Source organism: Drosophila novamexicana, unplaced genomic scaffold (assembly GCF_003285875.2).
Source record: "Drosophila novamexicana strain 15010-1031.04,08,12 unplaced genomic scaffold, DnovRS2.1 tig00000008-arrow-pilon, whole genome shotgun sequence".
Classification (NCBI taxonomy): Eukaryota; Metazoa; Arthropoda; class Insecta; order Diptera; family Drosophilidae; genus Drosophila; species Drosophila novamexicana.
Genome location: NW_020824765.1, coordinates 1,797,603 through 1,809,149, shown reverse-complemented (window position 1 = coordinate 1,809,149; position 11,547 = coordinate 1,797,603). Strand labels below are relative to the sequence as shown.

Here is an 11,547-nt window from a genome sequence, read left to right as displayed (position 1 = left end):
TTGGCTTTACTTTTGCCTATTTATGGTCATGTTTTTAAATGGTTCGCGAATTGAATTGTTTTTGTTTTTCTTATCAGTCGTGACAATGATTTGTGTCACCAATTTGATTGCTCAACCCATAATCAATTGTGAAGATATTCAACAATCAATGATATAAATTAAGTTCACACTGGATATGTATGTACTACATATAATTCAGATTTTATAACCTCGGATAACTGTCTGGGTAAGCATATAAAATTTATTACAGAGTTTGCTCAATATCTCGACACAGTACTTGAAAGTATTCTTTATTTACAATTTGTATTTTGATTTGCAATGCTTTAAAGCGGTCTGATCCGAATCAGTTCGAATTGAGTAGGAAATATATGCTTGAACCAAAAACTGGGTTCTTGAACCGAATTCAGTGGATTTGGTTCGAACCAATGACAATTTGTTTTGAATTTGCAGCCCTGGTAAAGAGTGTGATTGAGCCAGAATGTCAAAGCAAGCTTTACTCCCTGTGTTTTTATATTTTTCGGCAGTTGTAAATCGTTTCCCTTTCCCTTTAGAACCAAATTAAACAAGTTGCTTTTACTTTGTTCCTAATCTTGTAGAGCAACAGCAGCAGCAGCAGCAGCAGCAGCAGCAGCAGCAAAAGCGACGTCGCTTCCATCCGCTACGCAATTTGCGGCGGATATTTCGCCGTCGCACCATCAACAGCGCGGATAGCGCCGTAGTTGGCACCGGACAGGCGCCTGGAGCGGGCTCGTGCAACACGTTGCCGCCGCCGGCGAGCAGTTCAAGTGAGAAGAATCTGCGCAGTGTTGCGCTCTCTGGCTCCGCCGGACACTCGGAGACAGTGTCGGCTTCGTCGCCGGCATCGCCGCTGACGCACCAGCAGCTGCACGAGAGCTACCAGACGCAGTCATTGCCCAAGTCCAAGTCCTACGGAGCACATCGCGATGAACTACTGAGCGTGCTGCTTGGCAAGAAGAGAGCTAGCAAGCAGACCAACTGCTCGCCGCAGCCAGAAGTTCAGACCCAGCCGCACTCCCACTCTGACGCCATGTACCAGACGCAGCGACAGCAGATGGGCGTGGCCGTCTTCCCCGACGCCATGAGCATGAGCCGCAGCTCGTATTTCGCCGAGAAGCGTCTCCATCAGCGCCAGCTGCGCAGCGTGGGCGACTCCTCGCAGGATCTAGACGCCGAGGACAGCGGTGCCGTTGCCGCTGCAGCCGATATGTCCGATAGCCAGCGCAGCCTCAGTGAAGGACGACTCCTGGACGTAGACGTGGACGGGTAAGCGATGGCTCTCACACCGCATTTCCTGGCCAAAGCTAATGCTCTCTCTCTCTTTCTCTTTCCAGCAGCGGTTACACACGTGAAACTCTCTCCCAGTCACATGACAGCGTCTTCTCTGAATCCGCAACTGCCAGCAGCCTTTCCATTGTACTAAAGGTGAGTGGCAATCACTGAAATCCATGTTGAAGTCCTTGATATCCTTCAGAGACTGAAAGCGTGTGCTTGATTCACTGACTGACTGAATGTTTGACTGACTGACTGGGGTTTCGCGAAATTCAACTCGCCACTGTTGAAAAATATCAGAAAAGTATTCGATCTGTTTCAACTCATTTGAGAAGGGTTTCGCGAAATTTAACTTGCCAGTGTTGAAAAATAAGTATTCGATCTGTTTCAACTCATTTGAGACGTCTTTCACGCTTTCTCAATATTCACCCAAATTTGTATGGAAAATTTGGCTATGAGCCTCGAGACCTTTAGTCTTAAACCTAACAAAAAATCCAGCCCTAGAGAAAGTTGCTCTATAAATTTTCATTCATAAATATAAAATGAACTTATCTGCAACAATATTATATTTCTCAGGATCAGATAACTGTTCTAACAAAATAGGTATTTCAAGAACATGTTCTATAACGCAAGAGAGTCAAAAGAGATACTTCATAAATAACTTTTCGAGCATTAAATACTTTGATATATAAACATGCACGGTTATTTTTGGGCAACTTGTATCGATCCAAACTTCCGAATCCCTCGCAATTGGCCATGAGTCAGCAGCAAGGGCTTCTCTGCACCCCTTCTCAGCACACTTCCCCCCCTCATGCAAGTGGTGTTAAATAACGGTTAACAACCCGGTCGCGAAGGGTTGTTGTGTTGGCACCAACAAACAATCGAAGAAATATGTGTGCTCCACTTTGACATACGCCCCACAATTCTTGCTGTATTGTTGATTCACGTTGACTGGGAATCATTTCAATTGATTTTAATCAAATTCAATTCACTGTGGATGCAATGCGTAGGCCTGGGGGCATCAATAAAAGTGGTCATTGACTCAGCCTCCATTGTTGGATGTTGCTGTCATCTGTTTAAATCTGTGATTTCGGGTTGCCTTTGTTCCAAACAGACCATTGATTTTGCTGCAACTTTATGAAGTTTGTGGTTGATTTGGGCTAAGAACCAGCACCGCGCCTTAAGGTTCAAACCATTAATAAAATAGCTCTGTTTTCAGTAGAGCTCTATTGATCTGCATTTGCTGGTACAATTTTGCATTATCTAACACTGGTGTCGACGTCCGCGCCAGTTTTGACTGCATAATCGCCAGTTTGGTGTAAAAGAAGAAATGCAGAGGCTGCCTGCCGCACGCGTCGCAGCGCAACTGGAAACCGCAGTCGAGGCCCGTTGCAATAGTCTAATGCCCCACCAGCTACCACCAGCTATCGGACTGTTGCTCCGGCCAACTTGGTTATGCCTTTGTGGCTTGGAGGGGGTGGGGCTGGGACTGGGGGCTGCCGGGCTGGCCAGCAGTTGTTGCAGCGCGTGGCAATGTGCGGCTTCTCCCTTGACGGCCGCCCGCCTCTGTTTCTAATGCTTCTTCAGTTTCTGGCCAAACGAGTTACTGGCCCGCGTCTCTCGGTGTGCTGTGTTGCATTCGCCCGCCGGTTACTGCTTCTTGTTATTCCACTTTTTTCCACTTGACTGTCAGTTAGCCGCTTCCCTGCCTGTGGCTACACCTCCCCTCCCCTGCCCAACCCTCCTGGCCAGCAGTCCAGCTGGCGGCTTATTTGCCAACCTGGTTAGCAAATAAATCGCATTTCTTTCTGTTTCTATGCTATTGAACTCCTGCAAAGTTTTCCGCTAAATCAGTTGGCTTCGAGTCACTTGGACGTCGACAACGCTTCTCGCACTCACTGCGCCAACTTCCATCGATGGCAGTCAGAAAATAGAAATTACAAAAGTGAAAAAGTTCAATATTCAAGTGTGTTTAATTGTGGATATCTTGTTGTGTGAACTGTGCTTCTTCACAAACGCATTAAATTCGTGGTTTCTTTTGGTGTAAAGCTCCCTTAATTGAATATATTCGCATGAACGCATTATCGACTGCTAAAGATGCACTCGAATAGAAAAATTCCTATCTTGAAAAGAGTTCTTATTATAATTTGGCATGAAAGGTTGACGCTTCCTGCAGAGCCTCAGCTCTGACCAAAGTGTCTTATCCCAGGCCATGATTCGCTTTAACCGGTTTGGCAGAGCCTTTATAGATTGTAAAAATGAAAAAGAAATAGCAAGAAAAAATCTAGTTGACGTCCATAATGGGGAAACCGAGCGACAACGCAGCAACATTCAATTTTCACTGTGCTGGACACAGGCTGGCGAAGAGATATGGTAACACGGTAACACGCATTGGAATCAAACGAGGTTGATCAAGAGCGAGCAGACACATCAACAGTCAGCCAGATGGAGTGGCAAATGGGGAATGGGCAATGTAGCTAATGGGGAGCTGATGGGGATCTGATGGGGACGACATGCGATGTCATTTCACACGCTTTGCTTTAATTGCCTGCCTGGCAGAGCGAATGGGACGGGCAACTCGGTCTAAACCTGTTCGACTGACCGTAGGACTTTAACCGAAAAGTCAATTCGACCCACATTCAGAGCAGCATATACCATGCGTACATATTTACATATGCGATCCGTAAGTGAGGCATTCCGACTTCCCGTTTGGTCGGCTCGTATTGCATAAATATTTGATTTATATACCTTATTGATTTCCGCGTCCATAAGGTAGCAAGTATGTCATCCCCTTTCATATTATAAAATTGACGACATTTGCAGGAGGTATCCCCATTTATAAGAAGTGACCTCTTTAGGTTGACCCTGTTTGGCCCTGTTTGGATTAGTTTAAGTGAAGGCTTCTGTCTTCGTAATACTATTTACATAACTGAGTAGTTGTTCAGTTCAGTTGACTAAAGCAGGAAACCAATTTTCTGCCTCCATATGCTTGACAAAAAGTCCAAAATGATTCAATGCGAACATTTCGCTTTGCACCTTGCCAACTGTTGCGCCTCAAGTAGACAACAGGCCGCACTCAGCCACAGCTCGTCCCACTCCCGCACAGATGTCGAGACGAGCTGTTGTAATCATCGCAGGCCAGTTGCATGTTGGGCCAATGGCCACGAGTTGGCCCACTCACCAAGTGTGCCAATAAATCAGCGAATGTGACGAGCCAGCGATTCGCATCAGCTGTGCAGGTGCAGGTGATCGTTTGGACGAGGGGAAACTGAAATGCAGGGCGAGCAGGTAGCCGAAACCTGGTAGATTAAAAAGGATTCAGGCATTCCTTATACCTGCTTGCAGTTAAATCTAACAATATATAGATTTTTGATATCTTCTTTAATTACCTATAAATCGACACATTGTTTAAAGTACAACCTGGCTGAGTGTGGGGCATTGAACTCGCCCCAATCTATAAATGGCTAACAATTATAATTTGTAATGGATGGACGAGGTCTTTAACCTGCAGCATTTTAGCATTAAATCCTTGGGCAGAGGCCCAAAAATAGATACTTTAAGCAGGAATATGCGTGCTCAAGAGCAGAGACACTCCCCACTTCATGCTCCAGAGACGCTGATTAATGAAACGGGCAGAGAAACTGGAAGCATATCCATAAGGAAGCGTCTGCCAGATTGTATAAATAGAGAAAATTAGATGCGTGCGGAAGAGGGGCAGAGAGCGCAGTTGCAGTTGCAGTTGTTTACCAGCTCGAATTTAATATTGTTGCACCTAGCTGTTCCTTAGCTGGGTCCGGGTTGCCAGAGACTACCCTTGAAATGCTCGCCATGCTAATGCATTGTCATCACTTGCACTTGCAAACAGATTCCCATTGCCTGCCTAGCGTCCAATTATGTTTCGACTAGGTAAAAAGTCGGCGATACAATTTCACAAGCATTGCATTGTTGTTGCCACATCTGTCGAGGGTGCTGCCTGCCCCGTCTCGGGTCTGCCCTGCCCTGCACCGGGGCATGTCGAGATGTCGGCACAATGTTTCAGTTGCACATTGCACTTGGAAGCGTTCAGATCGGCTTGCGGCGCTGTGGAAAGAAAGTGAAATCGGACGGATCGCGTGCTTGCCTCATACAATAGCCCTTATTAGTTAATTACCGAGAGTGTCGAGAAAAAGCTTCGGTGGCACTTTATTTTATATTTTCTGCGCTCGAAGCCCCCCCTCATCAATAGTTCAAAATGGTAGCCGGAAGTGCGGGTACCCGCAACATCCAAAACAATCCATTTCAGCTTTCGTTTTCGGTAAGAGCTCAAAAATTCTCATCTGAGATCATGCGTTTATATTCAAGTAGAGCTGAAGCACATAGTGTCATGTAATTCTATGTGAACACTTCTTGAATCCAATAACTAACAGTTCAGCACATAATTATCATTTGACGCCTCGTCCCCGAGTCGAGGCAGTCGAAATGATTGACTTTAAGCAGAATCCGTTCAAAATGCGATTACCTGGATCATCTGGGGGCGAAAGTCGACTGAGTCGCAGTTGCCTACGCGCTCGTTTAGTGTTCCGCTGGAAGAGCTGGGTAAACCCTAGAAATACACTTTGTTAAAAAACATTCTCTTTCTTCAATTGTCAATGCATTTGCAATAATATCCCAAAAATGTATTCCCATTGCAGGCGGAGCTGACAGATGTACTTCGGAAGCGTCGCAACAGGCCTGATGCCTCGGATGAGGATCTGGGTCTGCCACGTAGCCCATCCTCGCCGCAGCGCCATGCGGGCGCCGGGCAAAGCCGCAAGGCTGCCGGCTACCAGCCACGTAGCGTGGCCCAAGGCCACGAGGTGTCCTCCCTGAGCCTGTTGAGCGTGAACAGCACCGACGGAGAGGATAGCCAAAGCCATAGACAGCACTCGAGTAAATCGATCAGCTCCTCGGAGCAAATAAGCTCGGTCGTATTGCGGGATCATCAAGAGGATGATGTGGACGCGGTTGGCTTGGAGCGACATCGGCTCTCGCATGCCGCTGCCAAGCACAAAATGGCCATTAGGCCGGCCAAGAAGAAGGGACCCACTCGGCAGCATAGAAGAACTCTGGAGGTGAGTCATTTTAGAAGTCATAAACATAGAGAGCTTAAAAAATCCATTTGAATGTTTTACAGACTTCAATACCCGAGGCCAACGAGGAGCTCATAAAGATGGGTCAAACTCAGGCTCTAAATCCCATCTTGAGGGCTGTTAAAGGTAAGCGAGAGCCATAACCATAACTCAAGTCCAACTAATGCCTGCTCCCCGCTCGCAGATACCGATCAAAAGACCAAGACGCGCTCTTTACCTCCGGGTAGCAGCCTGGCTGCCACAACCACCGCAACTGCCGCCAATCCCACCAGCAACTCTTATATGCGTACCAAGACAATCGAGCACAAGAGCTCCACAATAACTAGCATCAGCAGCAGCAGTGAGAGGACGACGACGACCTCGTCGCAGCCGTTCGGATTGCGAGCACTCACCTTCAAGGCGGCCAATGCACTGTTCGACGGACGCGGTGAGTCCTCGACAGATGGCGATGATGTTACTACAGGCCCGGCGGAGTCGAGCGACCACGGATTTCTGCGTCGCCTAATGCAGCGGAATTCAAAGCGCAGCATTGCCAGGGCCAATGATGGGCTGGAGGACCTGGACACCAGCCAGAACTTGGCCAAAAAGCTGCAGATCTCGACGTCCTGCTTAGAGGCTGCCACGCGTGACCCGGTGCCGTTGCCCAACAAATCGCGCAGCGCAACCTCGCACGAGCAACACATCCAGGAGACGCGCCAGATAATCAAGCGCGAGATTCACAACGAGGGCAAGCATGGGCTCAATGCAATGGTCAGCAATTTTGGCGTGCATCCGCAGCCACCCACCGCCGTGAAGCCGAAGTCGGGGCCCGCTGCTCGGCAGCGTTATCTGCCCAAGGAATTGGGCGCTCCGCTGGACAAGCCCCTGACCCACGACAGCGACATAACCAACCTGCTGTCGAAGAGCTCGCGCGGCAACGATACCTTCCAGTCCACAGCGCTGGTGCGTGAGCAGGCACAAATCAAGACGGAGACATCGCTGTTGTCGACGACCAGCCACTTTGAGCGCAAGCCTCGGATCGTGGGGCTCAGCGCGTTTCAGCAGAAGCTGTCGCGCTCTAGTGACTCGATGGGTCAGCACTCGAGCTCCTCGAACTCGCTGGAGACCAGCACGGATGAGCCGTCGCCGCTGTACTACGAGGAGAAGCAGCGCAAGACTGTTGAGAAGTCGCGCAGCTTCCGAAACTACCAGGAAGAACGCGATGTGGTCACCGAATCGGCGGCCATGCACAGCAACATGCCTAGTCTGCCGGATCTATCGATTAGCTTCCGTGTGCCGCCCTCCTACTACAAACAGCAGAGATCCCCGCAGTCTCCGCGCTCGCCGATGTCGCCGATGTCGCCGATGTCGCCGATGTCACCAGGCGCCAAGTGCGTCTCCTTGGGCTTTGAGATTAACGACAACAACAAGCTGCTGCAAGCCCGTGCTGAATCCACCGGCAAGTTACAAGGTCTACCGACCAAGGTCTCAACACAAGCGCAACGAAACTCGGCGCAGCTGGTGCCCAGCCCGGGTCCTGCACACATTTCACTGATGGAGCCGAACATCGACCTGACCGCCAAGTCGCCGATGGTCAGTGTGCTGCGCAAATCCGGTATGGTTGGCGAGCATCTAGGTCCGGAACAGCAGCTGCAGGCTCCACAGCGACCAAAGGTCCTTGAACTAAAGCAGACCACAACCATCGCGATTGGTTCGCCCAACAAGGATGTAGCCACCGCTAGCCCGCTGGCCAAAAGCGCCAAGCTATCGAACAGCCCTCCAAGCACACCGAGCAAAGGTGGTCCGGCCGTCAGTGGCCCGGCTCAGCCGGAGTTCATGAAGATACAGTTGAACCGTGTTGACCAAGCGCGCATTCATAACAAAACCAATCACCTGGTGCTGGCCAAGAACGTGAAGCCAACTGCCTCTCCGGCGGAGCGCAGCCAAAGCAGCGATGATCTGACCATGCGCCGGCTCAGCGGAGAGAGCACGGGCAGCATACAGATTGTTGAGCGCTCTCAGAAGCCATCAAGTGCCACAAGCCCCTTGCAGCCGCACAGTATTAGCCAACCAGCTGAGGTCCTGGCCAAGCAGCAGCGGGCCGTCAGTGCCAACAGCTTGCGATCCAGCTATGTCAGCACCAGTAGCGGCAGCAGCTGCAGTGGCGGCAGCAGCGAGGTGCTTGTCGCTGCCTCACCTGTGACCACGCCCAACACACCAAAGAGTGGCAGCTCGAGGCCCGTGGAGTCGGTGGAGCTTGCCAGCGGCCATGACAAGGCCAGCGTCAATCGCCTCTCGCTTGAGGAGCGCAAGCGGCTGTTCCTCAACGAGGAGAAGTGCCAGGCGGAACGTAAGCTGGCCGAGATGCGCTACGAGCGCAAGAAGTCCATCAATGAGGAGCTACAGCGCAAGCCGGAGACAACGTCATCACCTGGAGCAACTGCACCCAGCAGCCCACTCACGCCCTCTGGGTCGGATGCCAACAATGGGCCTCCCGGCGCGAATGTTGTGGTGCTTCGCAAGAAATCGTTTCCCAGTGCCAGTGCCAGTGGCAACAACAATGGCAACAGCAATGGCAACGCAAGTGAGAAATCTTCCGGGCAGGAGGACGCTACGCCCGAGTTGATGAAAGTATTTGCACGTCGCTCGCTCAAGGTGAAGGACGATGATGTTGTTGCCCTGGCCCAGGTCGCAGTAGCCAGCCACAAGAAGATAACTAATGGCAGCCAGAGCGTTGATAGCGACAAGGAGAATCAGTCTAACAGCGAGGAGAAGCTCGACAAGCTGACGGCCAGCAATGAGCCGCCAAAGCACAATGCACAGTCCAACTCCAACTCCCAGGGTCACGCCCATTCCCATGCCCATGCCCATGGCCACTCTCACGCGCAGCCCAGCTCCAACAATCGCAGCTCTGTGGCTGATTTCCGAAATCTCAACAATAATGTTCAGCCTGCCCAGCAGAAGTTGTCCAATCTGCCGCCCATAAAGGTCACCAATGCGCGCAATGCCACAGTTCATAACAACAACAAAAGCAACAACAACATCAGCGCGAAGCCGACCAACGAGCGATACTCCCTGCAGCTGAAACCGGCAGCAGCAGTTGCAGCCACAACAGCAGCAATTGCCGATGCAGCAGCAGCAGTAGGCGCAACATCGGAGCCAGGTGCCACGCCCACAAAGCAAGTTGAACGATCCGCAACGGTGGGAGAGTTCAAGGGTATCCACCAGCGGCGGGCAGAGTGGGAGCAGCGAGTGAAAGAGGCGCTCAAGTAGACTCTGTTCTTCGAATCTGTTAACGAACTAACATATTTGACACAGTGCTTTTAACTAACAGAATTGACATAGTACTGTACCTGCTCTGTTCTCGTAGTGCTGTAGTCTAGTGATGCTCTCTAGTGTAATTGATTCCGAACCCGAAGTAAACAACAAATCCCTAACATAATTGCTAAAAAAAAAAAAAAAACAACAACAAAAATATGTATTAACGAGTAAATATATAACTAACTTGTGGGCGTATCTATCGGCTGTTTGAGGCCCATCCAAAGAAACGAGTTGCGTCTTCGATCGATCTTCAAAATGATTAGTTTATGGCTTATCAGTATCATAGTTTGCGTTTAATTTGTGTTTGTGCAAGTCAAAATCTTATAAAATAATAAAAACTACAACGCTAAAATAAAACTTGTAAGGACTGTGAGTAACATTTACAAATAATAATAATTGTTTTATGATATTCGACACATTTGATTTGTTGTAAAATTGATATTCTTTCTAATCTAAGCGACCCAATATATATATATATATATATATATATATATATATATATATATAGACAAACTTATGCTAGACAACACTGAGCTTTCAAACAGGAACAGTTTTCATAACTCTTATATATATCTTTAACAGCATTTAATCAATTATTTTCATAGCAACATTTAATGTAATTGCGAATTGTTGTTGGGATCTGTAAGTGACGAATTGTTCATGTAAACTGTTCAAGTTTGTGCAAATTACATATATTTATGACATATTCATCGCATATAACATATATATACCTGTTTACGATACATAATTCTTACTTAAAAGTTTCAGTTATATATGTATACAATAAATTTTAATTAACCTGTACGCTCGCGTGGCAATATTCCAACATATACAATAAAACGAAAAACACTTGAATGTTAACCAAATCGAAAAATGAACCGTTTAACTAATTAAGTAAGTATCTTAGAATATATCGAGGATCACTCGGGCACCATATTGGGTCGTGGAGTATATTACATAATAAATAAGAACTTAGCCGGAAATTATGCTTAATTTATTCTTGAATCTATTCTGTGCCTTAATCTAGATCTATAAGACAGCCTGGTTATGGCGTTTCTATCTCTTGTGATTTTTATACTCTAGAACCTATCGAAAACGTCGATTATTATCGATTTGGTAAAAATTTGAAGTGTGCAGATCTTATAGTTTCTGGTATCGAGGACATAAATAAATCAAATCGGAGATTGATGCTGAACGAGATTATATATACATAACCTCTTAAAGTATATCTTTAAGGGATCTGCCTGTTACATTTACACAAAACTTTTCTAGCCTTTCTTTTACCCATTTTCAATTTCCAAATGTATCTTTTAGTTGGGCTGTTGATTGGTAAAACATACGAATCACACATTATTTGAAAACTGTTGCGAGCTGTTATTACAGTTTTCATAATATTTTCGTATGACTGCATAAAATTCCTTGATGTCTTATCGGATTGCCAAAAGTATTGGACATGGAAAACGACGCCAAGTTGCAGTGCGTTCAATGAATTTGGCATACGACTTGGTTGATTCTGGTTGGTAAAATATTTATTTATTTTTTTTTTTAAGAAAGAAGGCAAAATATTTCGAGAAAAATTGGAATTCATTAGTGTCAAGCGTTGAATAAATGCGAAAACATTTGTATAAATAACAATTTGTAGTTGCCTTCTATATATTATGCATGTATAATCTATGTCTATATAGTATGTATGTCTGTATATACATATGCTGGGCAGTATTTACGCATTAGGTTCTACGAATTATTTAAATAATTTGAAAATGATTCATCGAGACTTGGCTTCAGTTAACTGAACAACTATAATTATCGTACACCAGGTGAACCCAATGTCTTAGGTAGCTTGGCTTAA

At 47.2% G+C, this 11,547-nt stretch overlaps 1 protein-coding gene across 2 annotated transcripts; it reads left to right on the top strand.

Annotated features, from left to right (window-relative positions):
* The first annotated feature begins 565 nt into the window (after positions 1–565).
* LOC115761876 (platelet binding protein GspB) lies at positions 566–9,840 on the top strand. Of its 2 annotated transcripts, none has more exons than XM_030704001.1 (5): positions 566–1,284; positions 1,353–1,443; positions 5,961–6,380; positions 6,443–6,524; positions 6,583–9,840. In XM_030704001.1, the coding sequence occupies exons 1-5, from the start codon at positions 1,049–1,051 to the stop codon at positions 9,648–9,650; spliced, it is 3,897 nt and encodes a 1,298-aa protein (XP_030559861.1). In that variant the 5' UTR covers positions 566–1,048; the 3' UTR covers positions 9,651–9,840. The 2 variants fall into 2 exon arrangements, with proteins under 2 accessions (XP_030559861.1, XP_030559779.1); XM_030703919.1 differs by having other exon boundaries at positions 597–1,284; positions 1,356–1,443.
* The last annotated feature ends 1,707 nt before the right edge of the window (positions 9,841–11,547 follow it).

What these genes read in the sequence shown, in the direction of transcription:
- LOC115761876 (XM_030704001.1), top strand. Translation starts at nt 1,049, where the DNA reads ATGTACCAGACGCAGCGACAGCAGATGGGCGTGGCCGTCTTCCCCGAC. An exon ending in GCCTTTCCATTGTACTAAAG is followed by an intron (nt 1,444 to 5,960) that starts GTGAGTGGCAAT and finishes TTCCCATTGCAG; the next exon opens with GCGGAGCTGACAGATGTACT. An exon ending in CATCTTGAGGGCTGTTAAAG is followed by an intron (nt 6,525 to 6,582) that starts GTAAGCGAGAGC and finishes CCCCGCTCGCAG; the next exon opens with ATACCGATCAAAAGACCAAG.